The 25,735-nt window shown below is 35.1% G+C and overlaps 1 protein-coding gene and 1 non-coding gene across 4 annotated transcripts in view; one reads left to right on the forward strand and one right to left on the reverse strand.

Annotated features, from left to right (window-relative positions):
• Window positions 1-25,735, forward strand: part of PEX1 (peroxisomal biogenesis factor 1) — a 70,042-nt gene that overhangs the window by 777 nt on the left and 43,530 nt on the right. For 2 of the 3 annotated variants that reach the window (XM_077123918.1, XM_077123935.1), the window contains exons 2-10: window positions 10,454-10,597; window positions 15,748-15,831; window positions 16,031-16,145; window positions 16,235-16,998; window positions 18,884-19,003; window positions 21,254-21,377; window positions 21,626-21,735; window positions 22,626-22,708; window positions 23,849-23,981. In XM_077123918.1, the coding sequence (XP_076980033.1) occupies window positions 10,454-10,597; window positions 15,748-15,831; window positions 16,031-16,145; window positions 16,235-16,998; window positions 18,884-19,003; window positions 21,254-21,377; window positions 21,626-21,735; window positions 22,626-22,708; window positions 23,849-23,981 (1,677 nt within the window). Of the gene's footprint in view, window positions 1-10,453; window positions 10,598-15,747; window positions 15,832-16,030; window positions 16,146-16,234; window positions 16,999-18,883; window positions 19,004-21,253; window positions 21,378-21,625; window positions 21,736-22,625; window positions 22,709-23,848; window positions 23,982-25,735 lie in introns of those variants that run through there. The other variant, XM_077123928.1, reaches the window with a different exon arrangement.
• TRNAG-GCC (transfer RNA glycine (anticodon GCC)) lies at window positions 5,082-5,152 on the reverse strand. Its single transcript has one exon. It is a non-coding gene; the product is annotated as a tRNA-Gly (tRNA).

The raw sequence follows: 25,735 nt of genomic DNA on the forward strand, positions 1-25,735 counted from the left end.
ATTTCGAAATACATACTTAATACCTTTGCTGTCGGTCGCTTCTTTGGCCTTTGTGCCAGTTGTGTTTCACAGCTTTAAGCACAGGCAGATATACAGCATCCCTATTTTCATAATAAAAATAAAGGCACACGATCTCACAAACATGAGTATACTTACGGGGACAAAAAAATAGAACATTTAAAATCCTCAAACCCAGCTGGATGGATGGTTTCCACAGTGGCTAAGCCATGCAAGAAGTTTTGAAGATTTTGCGGTAATTTCCACTATGTTTTCCAGTTTAGTTCTCTGTAACTGTTCTCCTAGATTGCTTTTTTCCACCTTTCAAAACATATTAAATTCAGAAGAATCCTTCTATTAGTTCTTTTACCATAAAGTAGATAGTCTTTTGGCTCTGATAGGCTTCCTTCAGGGCTGAAGTCATCCTGCCCCAGATAGACCTGTCCAGTACACTTCGTTTAGCTTTGATGAAGAATCTCAGGAAGGCCTGTACAATACTCTCAGCTCTGATGAAGATTTTCAACTGACTTTCAAATCCCTACCTAATGAATTTATAAGAATGCTTCTTTACAGTAATTCTATTAAATTGATCCTAAGATGTGGGTGATACCTTAATCACTATTTAAGAATGTAATAGTCTTGATCTTTGTTTTAAATTGTAAGTCTTCAGAACAGTAAATATCAAGTAAGTAGTCAAAAATTATTTCATGGGTATCTTTTTTTAACATTTTTTATTGTGAAATATAACAAATAGACAAAAAAGCAATAGATGTCAAAGTATAGTTTAACAAACAGTTGTAGAACGAATTTCATAGTATGGTATGGGTTACAGTTCCACAATCTCAGGTATTTCCTTCTAGCTGCTTTAGGACAATGGAGATTAAAAAAGATATAACAATATAATGATTCAGTAGTCATATTCATTTGTTAAATCCTGTCTTCTCTGTTACAACTTCTTTGATCTTTCTCCCAGTCTTTAGGGATATTTGGACAAGGACCGTTTTAACTTCTTCATCTTGAAAAGAGGTGTGTCAGCATTATGGGGCAGGGGGATACAACTGGTTTCTGCTCTTAGACTAGTAACTCTGGGCTTCTGTGCTTATCTGGCCTAGTAATCATCTGGAGGTTTTAGGTTTCTGAAAAACAAACTTAGTGAGGGAAATTTTTATTGCGTCTCAAAGCTAGAGGTACTCTTTGGGGTTTACAGGAATGCTGTTGCTTGGGGTTTAGTACAGTATAGCAATTAGCAGTCTCTCTCTGAAGCTTGCAAAACAGTAACCTTCAGAATAGCCTCTCAACTCTATTTGAAATCTCTTAGCCACTGATACCTTATTTTGTTATATTTCTTTCCTCCCTCTTTGGTCAGGTAGGCACTGTTGATCCCACGGTGCCAGGACCAGGCTCATCCTTGGAGTCATATCCCACATTACCAGCGAGACTCACACCACTGGATGTCATGTCCCACAAAGAAGGGAGGGTAATGATTTTCCTTGCAGAGTTAGGCTTACGGAGAGAGGCCATATCTGAGCAACAAAAGAGGTTCTCTGGAAGCAACCCTTAGGCATAATTATAGGTAGACATAGCTTCTCCGCTACAGACATAAGCTTCACAAGAGCAAGCCTCAAGATCGAGGACTTGGTCTATTGATTTGGGTGTCCCTAATGTTTGACACAGTATCTGGGGTTTACTTGGTGGTAAAGTTTAGTAGTTCTGTATTTTTTCTCCCATCCCTCAAGGAACTTTGCCAATACTTTTAAATTTGTTTTGAAATCTCTCAGCCACTGAACTTTATTTTGTCTCATTTCTCTCTTCCCCCTTCTGTTCAAGAATTGCCAATATGTTTTTGTTTTTTTTTAAACTTTTTTATAGTATAATACAACATATATACAAAGCAAAGAAAGAAAAACCCAATAATTTTCAAAGCACTTTTCAATAAGTAGTTACAGGACAGATCCTGGAGTTTGGCATGGGCTGCTATATCATCGTCTCAGGTTTTTCCTTCTAGCTTCTCCAGGACATTGGAGACTAGAAGGAAATAATTTTTATCACAATCAACTTTTTTGTGTGTGTGAAAAATAACATATATACAAAAAAGCAATAAATTTCAAAGCATAGCGCCACAATTAGTTGTAGAACAGATTTTAGAGTTTGGTATGGGTTACAATTCCACAATTTTAGGTTTTTACTTCTAGCTTCTCTAAAATATTAATATAATGATTCACCAGTCATACTTGTTTGTTAAACCCTTCCTTCTCTGTGTAACTCTACCATCACCTTTGATCTTTCTATCCCTTTCTTTAGGGGTATTTGGGCTATGGCCATTCTAACTTTTTCATTTTGGAAGGGGCTATCAATAATACACAATAGGGAGATGGAACTAGCTGATGTTTTGAAGTCCCTCTAGGTTTCAGGACTTATCTGGTCCAGGTACCCATCTGGAGATTGTAGGTTTCTAGAAAGTTACCCTAGTGCTTGGAATCTTTATAGACTCATATATTGCCCTAAGTATTCTTTAGGATTGACTAGAATGGTTTTGGTTGGGGTTTGGCAAGTTATGAGAGGTAGCAATGTCTAACTGAAGCTTCTGAAGAGTGACCTCCTGAGTAGCATCTCAACTCTATTTGAACTTCAGCCACTGATTCCTTATTTGTTATACTTCTTTTCCCCCTTCTGGTCAGGATGGCATTGTTGATCCCACAGTGCCAGAGCTGGACTCATCCCTGGGAATCATCTCCCCATGTCACCAGGGAGCCTTTCACCCCTGGATGTCATGTCCCACGTGGTGGGGGGGGGGCAATGATTTCGCTTGCAGAGTTGGGCTTAGAGAGAGTGAGGCCATCTCTGAGCAACAAAAGAGGTCCTCCAGAAGCAACTCTTAAGCATACTTGTAGGTAGGCTAAGTTTCTCCACTACATACATAAGCTTCAGAAGAGTAAACCTCAAGATCAAGGGTTTGGTGTATTGATTTGGGTGTCCCTAAAGTTTCACACTGTGTCAGGGATTTCCCTGGTGGCAAAGTTTAATAGTTCCATATTTTTCTCTGGTCCCTTAAGGGACTTTGCCAATACTTTTTGATTATCTGCTTAGTATATTCTAGGATGTATCCAGGCATTACATTAAGCTATACAGGATTAAAGGCCCTCATTCTTATTCTGGGCTCCCTGTGTTTGTTTCAGTTGTTTAAATGAGGTATTCAGACAGAGTGAGTTAGATTATGTGCTACAGAAAATTTAGATTCTGGACAAAATAAGCCTTTCTTCCTTTGGTCTCAAAGAGGTGAGGTTCTAAAATATAGACAATGTCTTCCTTACCCCTGTGTTCTGAGTTACCTTAATCCTGACCTGATCAGCTTCATTCTTTTTTTTTAATTTGTAATGGTGGTTTATTTGCCAGAATTTACATTGTCTATACAATTATGAAGAAGTTTTCTGCATTTGGATAAATGAGTCCCACAGATGAAATCACTGTAGGCAGCCTTGTCATATCTATAGTACTTAATCCAAGATCTCTTGGGAATGTTGAAATAGCAAAATACTTCCACATTGGCTTAGAAAGTGCTTAGTGCTTTCTCAAATGTGGCTGATAACTCAGAAGAATCGAGATTACTGTATCAACTGAAAGATAAGCTGTGGTGAGAGAGTTATCAGGTTAATAAACAAGGTACTCAGATACAGGTCTTGAGATGAAAGGTTAAGAGGTAGGGCTTCAGTAGCAACTTTATTTAATTATCACATACCACTCTTAAAGGAAACTGTTATTGCATAATACTTAAGGTCCCAGCAAATACTGAGTCAGAGCTTTGCACTAAAGGACAATACCTTACATTGATCCACCTTTTTTATCTTGACAAACAGGTCATGTGTGTGCACAGTTGTAAACCGTAAGTCACGTTGCTTGATGCGATTGATTGGCTTCATTTTTATCTTTTAATACCAGGTTATATATGAAACAGCCCCTCAAAATCCAGAAATAATAATTACCACTCCACATCAAATGTGACCACTATAAAAGCTTATAATCTAAGCCCCTGTTTTCTTATAAGCATTTTCTAAAGAAGACCATACAATAATTGCTCTTTTGTTTCTGGCTTATTTTGCCTCACCCAGTGTCCCACAGGTTCATTCACGTTGCCTGCCTCACAACTTCGTTCCTTTTTGTAGCAGCACAATGTTTGATCATATGTATACACCATTCTTTGCCAATCTGCTTCTCAGTCAGTGCATCCTTCAGCCACCTGCATTCATTAGGCATCACGTGTAATGCCTAAAGTCCACAGTCCATCAACACTCTCAATTTTAGATAATTTCATTGTTCCCAAGAGAAAGATAACCAGTAAACCCATCCTCACCAAGTAGAAAATCTAAACCTCCCCTTAAATCTTGTCCCTCCCCCCATTATTTACCTTGCTGTTACTATGGTAGTGCTGATGTTTTCCTGTTAAACATAGACCATAGCATGCAATAGCAGTTTTCCCCTGACACTAAATTTAAACATTCTTTGTACATATATCATGCCTTTGAAGTAGTTTGTGCAGGAACTTATTTATATTTCTAATGTTAAGCAGTGAGACAGATAGGTCTATCAACCCCTTTCAATCATGTTCACCTTGAATATGGTAATATTACTTATAGATCCACTAGAGAACCACCTGATTACTATGTGTCTTGGAGTAGGTCTGTTTGGATTTATTCTATTTGGAGTTCATTGAGCTTCTTTTAATTTGCTTATTTATGTCCTTTATAAGGGTTGGGAAGTTTTCCCCCATTATATCCTCATTACTCCTCTCTTCTGGGACATCAGTGATTCTTATATTTGTGCATTTTGTTATATCCATCATTTCCCTGAGATCCAATTCAAGTTTTTCCATCTTTTTTTGCCATTTGTTCTTTTATGTGTTAAAAATCAGTTGTCCTTTCCTCTAGTTCGCTTATTCTGTCTTCTACTATATGTGTCGTGTGTGTGTGTGTGTGTGTGTGTATGTATGCTGTATGGTGGAGGGTTACGTTTCATACTTTTCCCATGTGTGTGTCCCATTATTGCAGCACCATTTGTTGCATTTAATTGGGGGCAAGATGTTTGTGCAGTGCCTGGGCCAGGAATTGAACCTGGGTCTCCTGCATGGCAGGCAAGAATTCTACCACTGAACTACCCATGCACCCCCTTACTAGTATATTTTTTATTTGGTCTATAGCATCTTTAATGTCTGTGATAGCTGCTGTTTTTCTATTTATTCTTTCAAATTCCTCTTTATGCTTTTCTAGTGTCTTCTTAATCACCTTTATCTCATTAGCCAGCCCATAGATTTTTTTTATTATTTGTTAAACGTAACCACATACAAACACAAACATTCTTACCATATGATCATTCCATTCTTGATATATAGCCAGTGACTCACGATATCATCACATCGTTGTATATTCATCATCATGATCATTTCTTGGAACATTTGCATCTATTCAGAAAAAGAAATAAAAAAGAAAACAAAAAAATTCATACATACCATGCCCTTTACCCCTCTCTTTCATTAATCACTAGCATTTCAATCTACTAAATTTGTTTTAACATTTGTTCCCCGTTATTTATTTATTTTTAATCTATCTGTTTTATTCATCTGTCGATAAGGTAGATAAAAGGAACGTCAGACACAAGGTTTTCACAATCACACAGTCACATTGCAAAAGCTGTATCATTATACAGTCATCTTCAAGAAACACGGCTACTGGAACACAGCTCTACATTTTCAGGCAGTTCCCTCCAGCCTCTCCATTACACCTTAACTAAAAAGGTGATATCTATATAATGCATAAGATAACCTCCAGGATAACCTCTCGACTCTGTTTGGAATCTCTCAGCCATTGACATTTTATTTTGTCTCATTTCACTCTTCCCCCTTTTGGTCGAGAAGGTTTTCTCAATCCCTTGATGCTAAGTCCCAGCTCATTCTAGGATTTCTGTCCCACATTGCCAGGAAGGTCCACACCCTTGGGAGTCATGTCCCACATAGAGAGGGGGAGGGCAGTGAGTTTGCATGTCACGTTAGCTGAGAGAGAGAGGCCACATCTGAGCAACAAAAGAGTTCTCTTGGGGGGTGACTCTTAGGCCTAGTTTTAAGTAGACTTAGCCTATCCTTTGTGGGGTTAAGTTTCATACGAACAAACCCTAAGATTGGGGGCTCAGCCTATTGCTTTGGTTGTCTGCATTGCTTGTGAGAATATCAAGAATTCTCTACTTGGAGTAGTTGAATTTTCCCCCTTTCCTACCATTTCCCCAAGGAGACTTTGCAATTATTTCTTTATTCACTGTTTGAATCACTCTGGAATTTATTGGGGCATCACACTGGACAAACCTGTAAAATTTCAGGCCCTATTCAAGGATCCATGTACTTATGGTGTTCAATTAAGCTGTCCACATAAGTTGTATTAGGAAATGCACTAGTCGAAATATAAATTTTGTACCAAATAAACATTTTTTGCTTTAGTCACACAGAAGTTGGAGTTTTAAAACATGAATTACCATCTATTTTCAACACCCTGCAATTTTGACATTCCTTTTTTCTTCATCGTGCAAAAAGCATTATTTAATTTATACATTTAGTCACTGTCGTTGTACACTCTAGGCATTCCTAGATTATACCATTTTAGTCTTTATCGTCTGTATTTCCTTTTGGTTTCATATGTGCCCCCAGCCCTCCTTCCTCTGTTGTTCTCACATTCAGCTTCATTCAGTGTACTTACATTATTGTGCTGCAGTCAGGTAGTATTGTGCTATCCATTTCTGAATTTTTACATTCAGTCCTGTTGCACAATCTGTATCCCTTCAGCTCCAGTTACCCAATATCTACCCAAAATCTACCTATTTTTATCTCTTGATGACCTATGTTCTTAACTGAAATTCTCCAAGTTCCAAATGAGTATGATTGCGAATCATTATATAGATTTCTTCAGGTGACTTATATTCACAAAAGAATTGAGACCCACTTATCTGGAACCATAGAATGTTAATGATGGCAGGGATCTAAGGTATCTAGGTTATTTCCTTACTTTTGTGCATAAAGAAACTGGCCCTTCTGGGCTGGTATCGTTTTCATATAGTTAGTTTACCCTCTTGGATGTAACTCACTGTACATCATTCAGACTAGCCTCACTTTTCCATAACTGAGCTCATTCCCACTTCTGTTCACTTACTTATGCTATTCTTCCCTGAAATGTTTTTCTTCCTTCGATACAAATTCCATGCCTTTAAAATTTAAAATTTCAGCATAATCCTACCTCCTCCACAGAGCTCTCTGTTGCCCAAATTTGTCTCCTTTTCAAAACTACTACTTTGTATATGGCACATCTCATTTGTTATGCTCTGTTCTGTGTTTCAGGTTTTATCTTCTCTTGTTTAAACAAGTCCCTAATTCAGGACTGGATATCCAGGAGCTGCTTTAACTCCAGGTTTCTCAACTTTGGCGCTGTTGACATTTTGGGCTGGATAATTCTTTGTTGTGGGGAGCACCCCTGCCCTCTACTCACTACAGGCTCATTGCACCCCCTTAATTGTTTCAACCCGAACTGTCTCCAGATATTGCCGGATGCCCCCTGGGGACAAAATCACTCCCAGTTGAGAACCACTGCCTCAGCTCAGTTATTTAGTCCAAATTCTGTGCTCAGAACTTGGTGAACCTGAATTGCCCTCCAGAGAAGTCCAACTTCAGGTTTGTCTTTTTCTTGTGTTAGCAAGAGATACCCCTGCCTAGGACATGAGCAGTCTGTAGGCACTCCATCCTATATTTTCAAACGAAAGTCCCCTTTATGCTGATATTGATACCACAACTTTGAGCAAAAATAGGTCATCATCATGGTCATCAGTTGCTTGTTGATTAGGGAAACTCCTGGTAAAGGGACCCCTTTTTTTCCAGTCTGTCTCTTCACTTTACCTGAGTGAGTTTAGTAATGCTGAAACTTCCTAAGATAAATCTTGATCTTGATCACTATTAAGTAAATTCTTTTTACTAAAAAATTTATGTGTGAAAATGGTTATGGTATGGTGTTAATTAGGGAAAAGAATACTAGATTATAAATATACTATACAACTACAGTTTGCTCATTGGTAAAAAGATAAGCAGGAAAAAAGACAAAATTGTTCACATGGTTGTTTTTTCTAGAGGGAATATCAGTAATTCCTTTTCTTCCACATTTATATTTTCTAAAGTTTGTGTAACAAGCTTGTAATTCTTTTAAAATGAGAAATATTTTCTATTTTTTAGTCCTTAGCTACAATCTTGCTTATTTTATATAACTGCTCCTTTAATGAGAACATATTTTATAGTTGCTTTTTTTTGCTTGCTTGCCATAAATATATTTCCATAGTCCTATAAATCTTTTTACGTGTATGTGGTAACATATATTTAATGTAAAATTTCCAATTTTAACCATTTTAAGTGTACTCTTAGTGGTATTAATTACATTGACAATGTTGTGCTACTCTCATCACCATCTATTACCAAGGCTTTTTCATACCCCAAACAAAAACTCTGGACCTATTAAACCATAACTCCCTATTCAGCCCCCGGTAACCTTTACTCTGCTTTCTGTCTCTATGAATTTGCTTATTCTAGACATTTTGTATAAGTGGAATTGTTCTAGTTTGCTAGGTGCCAGAATGCAACACACCAGAGATGGATTGGCTTTTAATAAAAGGGGATTTATTTCGTTAGTTCTTCAAAGGAAAGGCAACTAACTTTCAACTGAGGTTCTTTCTTACACAGGAAGACACAGGGTGATCTCTGCTGGCCTTCTCTCCAGGTTTCTGGGTTCCAGCAACTTTCCCTGGGGTAATTCCTTTCTACATCTCCAAAGACCTGGGCTGAGCTGCTTTCACTGTGCTACATTGACCTCTCTCATTTAAGCTTCCAGCCTATTAAATCAAACATCATTCATTGCAGCAGGCACACCTCCTAGCCAACTGCAGATGTAATCAGGAACAGATGAGGTTCAAGTGCCATTGGCTCATGTCCACAGCAATAGAACTAGGCACCTTCACCTAGCCAAGTTGACACCTGAATCTAACTACTACAGGAATCATACAATATTTATTCTTGTATCTGGCATATTTCACTTAAAATAATGTTTTCAAAGCATATCCATGTTGTAGCATGTGTCAGAATTTAACTCCTTTACAACAGAATAATATTCCATTCATGTACTGTAATTACTTTCCAGAAACCTATTACCTCCAGATGGGTTCCTAGGCCAGATAACACCTGAAATTCAGAGGGGCCAACCTTTCCAGAACACCAACTAGTTCCATCCCCATATGTCATATTATCAACAGTCCTTTCCAACATGAAAAAGTTAGAATGGGCATAACCCAAATACCTGCAAAAATTGGGAGAAAGATCAAAGGAGAAGGTGGAGTTATAATAGAGAAGATAGGACTTAAAAAATGAGTATGATTGCTAAATCATTATATTGATATTTCTTTTAGTCTGCAGTGTCTTGGAGCAGCTAGAGGTAAAAACCTAAAATTGTGGAATTGTAACACATACCAAATTCTGAGATCTGTTCTACAACTAATTGTTGTGTGCTTTGAAATTTTTTGCTTTTTTGTATGTGTTGTTTATCACAATAAAAAAAAATTTTAATATTCCATTGCATGTATATACCACATTTAGCTTATCCATTCATCTGTGGATAGGCACTTGAGTTGCTTTTATCTGTTGGCTATTGTGACCAATGCTACCTATAAACTTTTTAAATTGTCACTTAAGAAACTATATACTATAAAATTTCTGAAAGGATAACAAGCTGTTGACAGTAGTTGTCTCTGGGAACAGGAACCTGCCTTCAAGTTTTACCCTTTGTACTTCTTGAGCTTATAATTGGTGCATTTATTATTCTTCCAGTAAATAAGCAAATGTGGACCTGCATATCTATTGGTGTTTCACAATTTTAAAGCTATGTTACATTTTTAAGATTATATGTTTCCACTTATTAACTCATACTTTAATAAAATAGTAAATTTATAGCTTACTTAATAATTTCCCTCTAGACTTCTAGAACAGTTCCAAGTTTTCACTATTATAAATATACTGCTGGGATATCTTCTGATTTTTTTTCTTCTTTAAATTATTAATTTAAAATAGCTTCTCAAATATTATATATGGTTCAAATGCATGTAAGTTAATTGGTTACATATTGCTATTTTGAGTTTTGAAATGGTTGACTCAATTTATAATGTCATCATAAGAATATAAGACTATTGCTTTTACCAGATTTGATGATGCATGTTGTTATAGTTTCTTAAATGCTGTGACAAATGTTGATAATGGAGAGCTATCACCTATCTGTAGAACTTTTTTTGTGTATGTGGACTACCTTTTATGTGAATCATCTTTTATGTAAATTTCATCTAAATATATGAAAACATTTAAAACCTTTTCCTCCCTATTTCTTATTTCTTCATTGAGTAGAATCAAGCTATTGAAGTAGCCTGGTGTAACCAGCCTGTATTCTTGAGCTGGGTGGAAGGCAGGTATTTTAGTGACCAAGGTGAAAATGTGGCTGAGATAAACAGACATGTTGGTCAGAAACTTGGATTTTCAAATGGGAGTCAGGTGAGTACAAAATGGGATAGTAATGAATTTCTTCTGTTATGTAATATAGCAATTGAAATAAAATTTAAAATCGTATTTGTTTTTTAAGGAGGTGAGAGGACACCTAATTTGTATGCTATAATAATCAGTCAAGGATAGTCAAATTGACTGTACTCAAGTCACCATCAGCCATGCTCCCTAGGTGATTTTGTATCCTCCTGTTATATTTTATTCACTTGCCATGTTCCCTAAATGTTTTATGTGCAACTGTTTTTTCCTTTATGGATTATTTATTTTACTTACTATTATTGCACTTCATTCCATTTGTTTCTGAAAAATTTTCTAAGTTTCCATGGTCATGCTTGATAAAAAAAATCTACAAAAAAGAGTTCTCTATTTTTCCAATTTTGTGTTGTCTATGAATGTAATCGGCTTAGATTGTCTACCCCAATGCTTAAAAACTCACATCTGTTTTTCCTTTTTTTATTATGTTCTCTGGTTTGTTCCTTTAAAATAATTTAAGTTACAGAAATAGTATTCATTATGCATATTTTACAGTTGAAAATAAAAATGAGTTTTTCCCCTTCCTCAATCCCAACCCTCATTGCACTCTTCAGAATGAGTGTATACTGTTTGTTGGAATCTCATTAGACCTTTAACATTTAACAAATGAGATTATACAAATTTTTGCAGTTTTTTCCAAAAAAAAATGTCAGTAATACCTCTCCATGTATTATAAACAATATGCATTAAGCATCTATCTCTGAACATATTTTTGCACACTTTTACTGATATGGAATGAAATATTAAAAGTTCAATTACATGGTCTGGGATCTGTACATTTAAAATTTTGATAGATTGGCCTAAATTGCTTTCTGCTACCAATCTTCTACAACAGTACATAGGAGTTCCACATCTTTTAACTTGTATTAAGCAAACAATCTAATTTTATTCATGCATTTTTTTAAATATTTTTATTTCGAAATCTTCACACACACATACAGTCCATACATGGTGTGCAGTTAGTGGCTCACGATATCGTCACATAATTGTGTATTCATCACCATGATCATTTTTAGAACATTTGCCCCACTCCAGAAAAAGAAATAAAAGGAAAAAACTTTTACATCCCATATCCCTTACCCCTCCTTTTTATTGACCACCAGTATTTCAATCTACCCAATTTTTTACCCCTTACCCACCCCCGCATTATTTATTTATTTTTATCCATTTTTTTTTACTCATCTGTCCATGCCCTGGATAAAAGGAACATCAGACACAAGGTTTTCACAATCACATAGTCACATTGTAAAAGTTATATTGTTATACAGTTGTCTTCAAGAATCAAGGCTACTAGAACACAGCTCAACAGTTTCAGGTACTTCCCTCTAGCCACTCCAATGCACCACAAGCTAAAAAGAGATATCTATATAGTGTATGAGAATAACCTTCAAATTAACCTCTCAACTCTGTTTGAAATATCTCAGCCACTGAAACTATTTTGTCTCATTTGTTTCTTTCCCCTTTTGGTCAAGAAGGCTTTTTCAGTCCATGGTGCTAGATCCCAGCTTTTTCCGGGAATTCTGTCCCATGTTGCCAGGGAGATTTATACCCATGGGAATCATGTACCACATAGTGGGGAGGGCACTGAGTTCACTTGCCAAGTTAGCTTAGAGAGAGAGGCCACATCTGAGCAACAAAAGAGGTTCTCTGGGGGTGACTGTTAGGCATAATTATAAGTAGGCTTAGCTTTTCCTTTGCAGGAATATGTTTCATAGGGGCAGACCCCAAGATTCAGGGCTCAGCCTATTGAATTGGTTGTCCCCACTGCTTGTGAGAATATCAGGAATTCTTCAAATAGGAAAGTTGAATATTTCCTCCTTTCTCTCCAGTTCCCCAAGGAGATTTTGCGAATACTTCTGTATTTACTGCCCATATTTCTCTGGGATACAGCAGGGCGTCACACTAACCTGGACAAACCAACAAGATCTCATGCCCTACTCAAGATTCCATGTATTTATGGTATTCGACTAAACTGATCATAGAAGTTAAATTAGGATTGTCTTGTAGCCCTTGGCAAACTCAGGGAGCTGTCCTGTAACTACTTGTTGAAGAGTGCTTTGAAAACTATTGCTTTTTTATTTCTTTGCTTTGTATTTATGTTATACTGTGCAATAAAAAAAAAAAAATTAAATTAGGTAGTGCGCTACCCAAAATATAAATTTTGCACCAAATAAACATTTCTTCCTTTGGTCTCACACTGAAGTTGATATTTTAAGATATGGACCATATCACCCTTTATCCTGTATTCTGATCAGGATTCTGACCTTATTCCTATCCAGATCCACTTTATTCATCTAGTCGAAGTCTGATCACTTTACTTTTTCAACTTTTTAAACAGTTCCTGTATGGGGTAGTGCTGACTTTCATAGCTTCAGAGCTCTAACTCCGAGTCTCAGGTGTCACATAAATACCTGAAGTTCCTGGGAACAACCAGGTAATACACAAACAGCTCAGTACCTCAGAATTTAGAAATAACAGTTAAATTCCTAAATATATGTGACTGCTGTAAGACCTTAAAATCTAGGACTCTTTACAACAGCTGACAACCCATGCTCTCGACTTCAATTCTCTGAGTTTGTATATTACAGTTAGTCCATATGAATGAGGCATAATATTTGTCTTTTTGTTTCTGACATTTTATTCAACATAAGAGTCCCTAAGTTTCATTTACCTATTGCATGCCTCACAACTTCATTCCTTTTTACTGCCACTCAGTAGTCCATTGTATGTATATACCATAGCTCCCACTTCCCTCAGTTGTACCCTTAGACCACCTCTATCCATTTTCATGCATGTTTTTGATAATGAGACTAGGTAACTGATGAAAGATCTATAGACTTAGCACTATCCCTTGTTTACCCTACATTTTTGATGGAGTCTTAAAATTTTTGCACCAAAGGGACCTTAGAAATCACTAACTTTGGCACCATTCTTTACAAACCCGAGGAGATAGAGTATTTTACCTATGATTACAATGCAAGTTACCTAGAGTATTTTACCTATGATTACAATGCAAGTTACAATTCTATTCTTGTGTACATGGCACTTCCCTGAAGGAAACATTAGCACTTGATGTCTTAACCAATACTCTGAACAATCCCACTTGTTTTTAATTCCTTTTTGTTTCTAAGAGAATTTTTACCTGATTTTCTGCAGATCTGGTTAGGCATGGAGTCCATAAGGAATCCACACTGGACAGTGAGTCAAAGCTTAATAGATTTTTGAAGAGGAAGGGAGCAGGAGAGAGCAGGCAAGTGGGAGCCAGCGAAAGGAAGGAAAAATGGCACCCTCTCGCTCTCTGTTTTGGGAGCTGTGTTTTCTTTTTTTTTTTTTTAATTTTTATTTTATTTTTTTAAATACCAAACGCAAACATTCCTATTTTGATCATTCCGTTCTACATATATAATCAGTAATTCACAATATCATCACATAGTTGCATATTCATCTATCATGATCATTTCTTGGAACATTTGCATCTATTCAGACAAAGAAATAAAAGGAAAACAGAAATTATACCTGCCATACCCCTTACCCCTCCCTTTCACTGATCACTAGCATTTCAAACTAAATTTTTTTAACATTTGTTCCCCCTACTGTTTATTTTTATTCCATATTTTCCACTCATCTGTTGACAAGATAGATAAAAGGAGCATCAGACACAAGGTTTTCACAATCACACAATCACATTGTGAAAGCTATATCATTATACAGTCATCTTCAAGAAACACGGCTACTGGAACACAGGTTGCTGTGTTTTCAAGGAAGAGTGACGCTGGGAGGGGAGGTTGCCCCCTAGGTGGTGTGTTGTCCCTTGATTGGATGGGGGCTTGTTGACTTGGGGTATGATAGATTGCTGAGTTACTGATGCACTATTCTCCTTTGATGCGCAGCTGCATGTATCAGGTAGGGTAAGGCAGTGGTAGTGGAGGGTGTTATCAGCAGAAACAGATTATGACCATATTTCTAGTTATCTGGGATGTCTTCATTCACCATCTGGAGGATAAGCTGAGGGTGGGGTGGGTGCTGAGGGGTCCCTGCGTTGAGTTCCTTTTGCTGCTAAAATTCTTTTTCTGAGACCTGACACCTCTGATTTAAGCAGTGCCACTATTACACTGACTCCCCAAAAATCATTGTTGGGTACAGGAAGTAGACTAATTGGTGCAGGATTCCTTAGCTTTTTGTAGGAAGGAGTTGCTTTTGAACTTTTCCAGAGTCATCCCATTCAAATAGGGTGTAAAGAAGAAACATTGGGGAGTCTGGGGTAAGGCACTTAGGGAATTCTGTTAAAATCCACAAAGAACAGAGAAGAAAAGACTTCCTACCTGGAAGATTTAACACTTGATGGCTTTGGATTTTACTCTCCTAGACCTCAGAAATGCTCATAGAAGGGGAAAGGAAGTAAGATGGTGGACTCCAGCTTCTTGAAATATACTAGTATTTCATATATCTATAGACTGGAGTAAGTGGATATTTGTTTTCCTTTATATTTAGCTGTGTAGGATTATACTTCTAAATACTTGATCTCTATTCAGTGTTTGAATGTCAACATTTTTCACTTTTCTAGAAGCAGCTTGGTTTGAAGTTAGCTATAAAACTAGTGGTGGCTAACAAACTTTGAAATCTGTTCTGAAACTACTTGTTGAAGTGTACTTTGAAAATCATTGCTTTTTCTTTCTTTGTACGTATGTTATATTAACAATAAAAAACATTTATATATAAAAAAATAATGGTTGCAAAACATATAGAAGTAAAAATGAAGGTATATTACTGGATTAAACTATGACTTGATGATATTGTCATATCTTCTTGCATTTCATACTTACTTTTTTTAATGTAAAAGATTTTTTAATGTAAAAAAATTTTTTTATTGGTTTGAAAAATATGTGTTGTCCTAGAATGTATGTTCCTTTTCCATAATCAATTGTGAAACAAATTTTCCTAAAATGCTTAGTATATCAAGGCTGGTCTCAGAATGAGTGCCTAATAAATATTCATCAAATGGAAGACAATAAATATATATACACTGAATTACTTACCTAGACAGATAATTACTTATTTTCTAGGGATGAAGTATTTTAAAGATAGTTAAAATTTTTTATTTTATCCAGGTGTTTCTCAAGCCATGCTCCCATGTGGTATCTTGTCAACAAGTTGAGGTAGAACCTCTTTCAGCAGATGACTGGGAGATACTGGTAAAAAAAATAATAATTATTGTTATTATTATTTCAGTTAAGGTTAAACTACTTCAAAATATCAGTTTCTTTACATTTTTCTGGCCTTCATTATATATCCTAGATTGTTTTGAATTTTAAGAATGAATTGAGATTTTCTTGCTAGACATGGAATAGACAAATTGAAAAGTGAATTGATCTTTTTGTCTGTTGGTTCTAGGAACTGCATGCTACTTTTCTTGAACAGCATCTTCTAGATCAGATTCGAATAGTTTTCCCAAAAGCTATTTTTCCTGTTTGGGTTGATCAGCAAACTTATATATTTATCCACATTGGTAGGTGCTATTGTTGTCCTACTCTACACCATAGCACCGTGTCAAAAGCAGATGTGAATATGCTCTAATAAGCTTTATTTCCTACACAGTTGCAGTACTACCAACTGCCACTTATGGAAGGCTGGAAACTGACACCAAACTCCTTATTCAGCCAAAGACACGCCAAACCAAAGAAAATACATTTTCAAAAGCAAATGATTCATATGGAAAACTTCATAATTATGGAAGAAATGAAAAAGAAATGACAAAAGAACTGCAAACCAACCAACTTCAATCAAATGCCATGGCAATCACTGGGTCTAATGGAACAGATTCCGAGATTACAATGAACTCCTCAATACCCAGCTTATGGTCTCTGATAGGAAGCATTTTTTCTTTTGGATCTGAGGAAAAAAAAGAGACATCTTGGGGTTTAACTGAAATGAATGCATTCAAAAATATGCAGTCAAATGTTGTTCCTCTAGATAATATTTTTAGAGTATGTAAAACTCAACCTCCCAGCATTTGCAATACATCAGGACCCTCTGCGTTTCAGAAGCACTGTGCCATTCATGTATTTCCTTGGGACCAGGAATATTTTGGTGTGGAGCCAACCTTTACGGTGACTTATGGAAAACTAGTTAAACTGTTTTCTCCAAAGCAACAACAGGGTAAAACAAAGCAAAATGTCCTGCCACCTGAAAAAGAGAAGCAGATACCAGAACCACTAGAGCAAAAACAAATTAGCACAGATCATAGACAAGAAGCTGGTAAGACCTGTGTGCTAAAAGTAGTATGGAATGGACTTGAAGAATTGAAGAATGCCATAAAATACACCAAAAATGTAGACGTTCTCCATCTTGGGAAAGTCTGGGTTAGTATAAACTTTATAATAAGGGGGCAAATACTTTTTCATTGCTTCAACTTCCCAAAATTATGAATAGAATAACATTTTATATATAAATTGAAAACTGCTATAATAAGAAACAGTGTCTAAAGCCCCTGGCCAGGGTGGGTGGAGATGGGGGAATATATTTCTGATTGCAGGGTTAAGTCGTTTGTGTGTAGATTGTATATTTTCTGACCAAGGAAGCTTGGACAGGTACAGTAAAGGTATACCCTTACTATTTGCAGCAGAGGCCTCAGTTTTTTGTTTTATTTAATGAAGATATGTTCTAGGAAGGTACCTATATAAAATGAAATCTAGTGAAACAAATGAGCAAGAGTATATCAAGTACTTTCTGGGTGTCTGACATTGGCACTATTAGAATATCTTTTCCCTTTTGACTTAGTTGCTGAATTAGTTGTATGCATTTTGGTTCCAGGAGAATCCTTGTACTCACAGTGAAAATTTGAGTTAACTCTTAAATAGCACATACTGTGCATTAGGCATTATTTTAATCACGTTATACATATTAACCCCTTTAATTCTCACAAAACCTAGTGAAGTAAATACTAGGTCCAGAGAGGCCAAAATTGCTTGCCTGAGATTACATAGCTAGTAAGTGGTAGATCTAGGTTTTAACCTGGACAGACTGGTTCTAGACTTCATGTTTAGCATGGAGTGCCCTACAGGAACTCACATCTTCAATACTTGCAGGAGATTTTCCCCAGGTCTCAAAAGTAAAGGAAAGACTTGTTATATATTGGGGAAAATCCCCGGTATAGGATGACACTCATGGCACGAGATAGCTTTCCTGCTACCTTTGATGACGCCTGAATTAGATGACCCTGCTGGTATTGGCCCTTTAACTTGTGTGTAACTGGTACAGGAAGTTGGCAGAACAGCTGGTGTTCAATCACCTCTTCTTGGCCTCAAATCTTAGTGCTCAATTTATGTGAAATGAATCACCATTTATTTGAAGCCTAATTTTAAACCATTTTTGAAGTGAGTCTTTGTGGTGAAAGAAGGAGAAAACTAAGGAAAAATAAGAAAAGCAGAAAGAGAAGTGAGTCTCCTCTATAGATCTCTTTTCCTCCCACAGTTTTACCTATGGCCTTTATGTAGATGACTTAGGAAATTTTAATCCCTTTGGCCTACATCATTTTCTAAAGCCCCAGACCAAACGAGTATGATTACTGAATCATTATATTAATATTCCTTTTTGTCTCCAGTATCTTAGAGCAGTTAGAAGTAAAAACCTAAAATTGTGTAACCCATACTGAACTCTGAAATTTGTTCTACAACTAATTGCTGCAATGTGCTTTGAAATTTATTACTTTTTGTATATATGTTATTTTTCACAAAAAAGAAAAAGTTGATTATGATGATGAAAAAATATTTATTCCTTCTATCCTCCAATGTTCTGAAACAGCTAGAAGGAAGAATCTAAGATGGTGGTGGTATGGTAACCCATAACAAACTTTGGGTTCTGTCCTGTAACTACTTGTTGAAGAGTGCTTTGAAAACTATTGCTTTTTTCTTTCTTTTCTTTGTATGTTACAATAAAAAAGTAAAAAAAAAAAAAATCAGACAAACCCCCCAAAAGATAATTTTTGTAGATAGAGTCAAATACACCCATTAAAAGCTCTAATTCTAAAGAGAATATAAATGGGAGGAAAAAGTAGAGGAGAAAAAATAAAATGTATAAAAAGACCTGAATATCTATATGCTTATGGAGTGAATCATTGTGATAGCTTTTATAAATTCATCTGAATTAATAGAAATTAATATCAATATTTGTGCTATGGAATTAAAAAAGTCAAGATTTGGACATTATTTTTTTTTGCTTATTTATTTATTTACTTTTAAATTTCAGATTCCAGATGACCTGAGAAAGAGACTAAATATAGAAATGCATGCTGTAGTCAGAATAACTTCAGTGGAAGCAACCCCTAAAATTCCAAGATCTCTTAAATTACAACCTAGGGAGAACTTAGTGAGTTCAAATTTATTGTTATATTGAAATTCTTTTACAAGCATTGTAAAATTTCTAAAGTTGCATTAGTTAAGTAATAAGAATGTTGTATTTCTTTTTGCTACTAGGGCAGAAAAGCCTTTAATAAGCAATACACTTTTTATGTCTATTATACCAGTGCTAAAATGGATAATTTTGACTTTTAAAAGACTGATATTTTTGCTACATCCATGTAATTTCTTTTAAATTTTTTCCTTGTTATTTCAGTATTAATATTGTAGCCTAAAAGTATGCTAGGCTGTTTTAACTCTTCTGCTCTGTTAATTATTTAGAAACTGGTCAAGAAATTAGGTATTAAACTTTATTAAAAATTCTTTTTAGTAGAATTTTATCATCTATACTATTTTTGGGTTACCAGTTCTTAGAAAATTGTAATACAGGAAAATTACTGCCTTATATGTCCAAAAGAATTCTGAATATAATTTAATCTTTCTCTGATAATTCAGCTAGTACTTTTGGATCCTCAGGATCATGATTATTATATGTCATGGAAGAACCAATTTAGCAGGACTTTCTAGTTGATCAAACACCAGATAAGATAACTTATGTGACTGGAGAGGAGAAAAATGAATAGGATAAATGCCATTTCCATAATATTATGTAATTGGGTGCTTAACACCCAATTGGCTTTCCAGTGCATAGTGATTTGTAATTTCACTTTTGAACTTTTGGAGTGTGGGTTTTGGTATTTTTCAGAGGTTAGGTTCCTTACATAGTAAAACAAATATACATTCATCATTAGCTTGTCCTTTGTTGGTGTTGTTTTGTCTTAGTGATGGGTTCTTATTACAAAATTCCTTTCTTATCCTGAGTTGCATATTTTAGTGGGAAGCAAATGCAGGAAGCTTTATGACCTTTGGCAGGTTCCTTTGGTCTGTGATTATATCACTTTAGACGTGAGGATATTTAACTCTAAAGGAAATCTGAATTCCTCTCTGATTCTAAAGTTCTTGATTTTAAATAGTTATTTTCATTTTGTGATTTCTTTTAGGTCTTTATTCCCACAGCCCCATAATGTCCAACAAAGTAAGAAAGATTTCGGTGCTATTTAAGAGTGAAAAAGTGGTGCATTTTCTTAGTTTAACCAGTTCTTAATAGTGGTTAAGCTCTGTTCAGAACTTAAGCTGCAGATCTAAGCTTGACAGTGAATGAAGAGAGATGACACAAACAAGGACCAATTGAAGAAATGATGGAATAGATGCTTTTTTTCTTGGGCAGATAGTATTCTGTCTTTCCTATCCAGATTTTTGTTATTCCTATTTTAATTTCAAATATATATATATATTTTTTTGCATGGGCAGGCACTGGGAATCGAACCCTTGTCTCCAGCATGGCAGGCAAGAATTCTGCCTGCTGACCCACCGTGGCCCGCCCTCAAATAGATTTTTAAAATCTTCATAATTATTGATTAAAAGCTTTGAAACTTAGCCTTGTTTTTCTCAGAATTTCTTCATACCTTTTGAATAATCTATTAACACTCTACTTATGGGTATGTCAGGATTGTGGTCAGCTCTAACAGAAAAAAAAAAGGAAAAGAAACAGTAACTTTTTATTCTCATTTACAAAAACCATGGAGGCGCTTACAGTTAAACTTGCCATTAAGGATCTAGTCTTCTTTGGTCTTTCTCTTTCACCATCCTTAGCTTGTGACTTTCCTCCTCTCAGACTTAAGATATTTGCCAGTATCATGTCTGCATTTCAGGCAGAAGAAGGAAAGGCACAAGGCAAAAGCCTTCTTCTTGTAGGGTTTCCCTACACTTTAATTAGAAGGGAAATTCTTCCTAGGAATTGCTGGCTGCATGCCACTGGCCAGAGAGGTGGAACATGCTCACACACACAGCTCCAAGCTAGGAATTGAGTATTTTGCTTTCCCACCTCTATAGTAGAAGAAGGTATACGAGAAGGGGCTAGGAATGATTATTGAGGGAGCCAGGTTATAGTATGTTTATCATTAGATATAGAGAAAAGGAGTATTTAATACTTGGCCACTTCCATAAATATTTCTTCAGGCTACGTAGTACTCATTGTGCTAACTGTAATGTCAAATCCTGAATAAAATAGGCAAATCTGCCTATGAAATATGAGCATCCTTTGTTGGTTTTCTTTGGTAAGATTTGCATTTTTGTATCAAGACAAGATATTGAAATATGAATGTTAAGGTTAAGATCAGTACTAGGATAATTCATTACTGTTCTTTCCTTTTTCTGTCAGCCTAAAGACGTAAGTGAAGAAGACATAAAAACTGAGTTCTATACATGGCTACATCAGTCCACTACCACCATGCTTCCTTTGATAATATCAGAGGAAGAATATATTAAGCTGATAATTAAAGATGGTGGGTAAATCTCCTACCTATTTTGATTTATTTTTTCTATCAAAATAGTAATAATATTCTTAATTGTTTTTCCAACTTGTGACATGTGTGAGCAGTGAAATATAATAATTATGCAGTAAATTTCACATACTGAAGAAAGTGCATAGTTGAGGCTGTCTTTATTTACATATAAGTAAATTTGATATTTAAAATTCTAAATTATTTCATCTTAAGTTCAGTACTAATGCTACATTTCTTTCTTTTCATAGAGTTGAAGGAGTTTTCTCTGAATATAGTTCATTCTTGTGAAAAAGAAAAAGATAAAACAAAAAACATATTTCTGTTGAGTACCTATCTGCTGCAGAAGACCACAATACAAGTAAATATTATATACTATTGAATGTTGAATGAAGTAATATTTGTCATCTGATTGATAATAAAGTTGAATTTACCATAAAACTTTGCATCTTGAAATGTAATAGAAATTCAAATGATGAAAACAAGGAATAACTTGATTTAAAATATTTTATCCCATAACTTCTAAATTACTTGCACCAGTTATTGATTTATCTTAAATTTAAAATCAGTGCCTCAGCACAGTCAAGTTTCAGGAATACAGCTGATTGTGTTCACTGGGAAATGGATGATGATTTAAAATTCTTATAGCATTGAACCAAAGGAAAGCTCAGTTTTAGAAGTTTGATTCTTTTAATTCATATTTTTTACTTGCAGTTTTGCAACATAACCCATGTTATTTTGCCTATTCTTAAATTCTCAGCTTTTCATAAATATCAGATCTCTTCCAGAATTTTTTTAAATGGTCTTTTTAGACTATTATGTTTTAGTTAGTTAGAATAGTCACTCTTGCCATTATAGAATGATCTAGTAGGTTAGAATTTCAGTGGTTTAGAACTAGGCATTGTTTCATTACTTGTGGGATGGAATTAAAGGAATACCATTCAGAGAAGATAAAAATGAAAAATTATGAAAATAATAAATTTGATACAAATAAAAATTGCAAATAAAGATCTATCAATAGAGTGTATTAAGGAGCTGACATTCTTTACTGTTGTTGATCATAAATAATTATGTTCCCTGAATGAGTAAATTGTTTTTGTCAAGGCTGTTTTAAGTAATGATCATGCATGTACAATATATCTTTTCTCTCTCTTGTGTAACAAATCAACAATTCACATTCCTGGGACCCAAGAAAAACAGGCAAAATACTTAACTTTGAAATGTAAAACTGATTTTTCCTTGCTACTATAGGTCCTTCTAGATCCTATGGTAAAAGAAGAAAACAGTGAGGAAATTGACTTTATTCTTCCTTTTTTAAAGCTGAACTCCTTGGGGTAAGAAGTATTGGCCAAACCAGCATTTTTACAGACATGTTTTGACATTATCTCTGGCAGGGTTTTTTTTTGTATATATTAAAGTAGGTGATAATTTCAATGAATAATCTTACTAACATGTTTATAGATGCTTTTTCAAGGATTGTCTTTGTCTCAGATCAGCTCACACCTAACTTAGTAATTTACTTTGTCTTCTTAGATAACTAGAAGTCTGAAGTTTTATAGAAATTTTACTTGGAGAATTGATTTGTGAGAAGAAAGCAACTAGATATTTGTGCTTGAATAAAACAATTAATACTTCTTAGGGCAAATAATGATATTTTAAAAGTTAAATCCAGCAACATTAGTTGAATATTTAAAAATATTTCAAATTAAGTTATTCCTTCACTATTTTATTCATGTATTAACTGGGATTAGTTGTGTTTTCCTAAATTTTTAAGACAGATAAATCTTAAAAAAGAACTACCTCAATTTCTTTATCTCATACAGAATAAGAATTTCATACAAACATTACCTCTTAAAATTCTTTACAGGGGCTTTTATCAGTTATAGTAATAGTGATTTCATTTCCTATGATAGTATAATCTAAGTGTTTTAGTAAAAGGATTAAACCATAAAGTAGAAATGTTTAACTGTAGCATGCTATTCATTAGTATAGGTAAAATCTCTTTAGTTCAGACTCTAATTAATAGGAATGTATATTATTTCTCTTATCAGTAACAAGCCGGCTATCAGAGTCAAGAAGTAGTTTGAAGTACATGTTTGTATAATCTACAGGTTGAAACTAGATTTCAAAGGTGATATTTAATTTAAGAGAAAAAAAGTCAGTTATCCTAATCACTTCTAAAACACCCATATATGATTATATTAATTACCAAACCAAAAACCATTTTGTGGGGTGTTGTGTGTGTCTGTTAAAACAAATTTGTTTAAGACTCCTATTAGAGCAAAAATGCTAATTACTGCACATATTGGAAAGTAATAAAACTTAATTTTAAAAGCTGTGAATAAGACTTGGAATTAATTGGTATACTTTAAAAAAGTTATTAACTAGACTGGGAAGGAAAGTTATAGGATTTTTATAGCTAGTGTTTCTCCTACATCAGTATTTTATCACATAATAATTTCTGTATTTTGCAGAGGAGTGAGTTCCTTAGGCGTGTCCTCCATGGAGCACATTACTTACAGCCTCCTGGGGCGCCCTTTGTCTCGGCAATTGATGTCCCTTGTGGCAGGACTTAGGAATGGAGCCCTTTTACTCACAGGAGGAAAAGTATGTTATTCAAATGTGCTCATTTTCACCAACTAATAACTTCTAATTCCTCTCTCTTTTGGTTTTGATCATCTTCTATACAGGGTTCTTAATACAAGATTTGAAAAGCATTCATTCATTCACTAATATTTTTGAGTGCCTGCAATTAGGTATCAGAGAAGTGGTAATGGAAAAAACTGATGCTCTCCCTGCCCTTTCTCTCTATCAACTGTTAGATTATATGATTTTTCTCTTTTAACCTGTTGATATGATGGATTATATTGACTGATTTTCTAATGTTGAACCAGCCTTGCATACCTGGAATAAATCCCAGTTGATCAGATATATTATTCTTTTGTATATTTCAGGAATCAACCTGCTACTATTTTGTTGAGAATTTTTCCACTTAAATTCATGAGAAATACTGACCTGTAGTTTTCCTTTTTTGTTGTATCTATCTGGTTTTGCTATCAATATATTACCAGCCTTATAAATTGAATTGAATTGCAAAGTGTTCCCTCCTCTTCTAATTTCTGGAAGAAAGTGTGTAAAATTGGTGTTAATTCTTAATTAGATATTTGGTTAGATCTCCAGTGAAACCACCTGGGTCTGGAGATTTCTTCTTTTGGTATCTTCTTCTTCTTTTTTTTTTTTTTTTAATGACAAATCTTCACACACATACAGTCCAAAGATGGTGTACAATCAGTGGATCACAGTATCACCACATAGTTCTATATTCATCACCCAGATCATTTAAAAACATTTGCATCATTCCAGAAAAAGAAATAAAAAGAAAAAAGAAAAAAACTCATACATCCCATATCCCTTACCCTTCCTTCTCATTGACCACTAGTATTTCAATCTACCCAAATTATTTTTACCCTTTTTCCCCCATTATTTATTTATTTTTATCCATATTTTTTTACTCATCTGTTCATACCCTGAATAAAAGGAACATCAGACACACAAGGTTTTCATAATCACATAGTCACAATGTAAAAGCTCTATGTTATACAATCATCTTTGAGAAGCAAGGCTACTGGGACACAGCTCTACAGTTTCAGGTACTTCCCTCTAGCCATACACCGTAAACTAAAAAGGAATATCTATATAACACTTTCGTTCATTTTTTTTTGCATGGGCAGACACTGGGAATTGAACCCGGGTCTCTGGCATGGCAGGTGAAAATTCTGCCACTGAGCCACTCTCACACCACCCTCCATTCACTTTTGACTCCAGCATAAAATTTTCCTGTTATTATCATTATTGCTTTCTTCTAATTCTTATTTCAAATATAGTAACTCTTCTATATGGTTTCTGAATTACCCACAGCAAGTTTCAAAATCATTATCATGTAGAATATTTATTTTGAAAAACAATATCTGACTCAAAAACCATGCTGCCATATTCTCACTTGGGCCAACACAGAAGAGCAAGCAAAAGGCCTGCATTTGAGTTCCCACCTGTGTCATATGTGGCCTATGATCTTGGGCAGTTTAAATTTTAGTTTCTCATCTGTTGTTTTTAGGGTTAATCTTACTTAAAGAAGATAATATATATGAAGGGCTTTGTAAACTGAAAATTGTGTACAAGGTGAGCTAAAGTGAAGAAAACACTCTACTCCTCTGAGTAGGCAAAATGATTACAAGAGGTGGGGATTGTATCCCAGCACCCCTTATTTCTTTCCTCTTTAAATTCCACTGAAATATATGTGATTCTTTAAGCTATAAAGATGATAGTATTTGTTGAATGGCTGCTAAATTTCAGGTTTTGAA

The sequence above is a fragment of the Tamandua tetradactyla genome, chromosome 1 (genome assembly GCF_023851605.1).
Source record: "Tamandua tetradactyla isolate mTamTet1 chromosome 1, mTamTet1.pri, whole genome shotgun sequence".
NCBI lineage: Eukaryota > Metazoa > Chordata > Mammalia > Pilosa > Myrmecophagidae > Tamandua > Tamandua tetradactyla.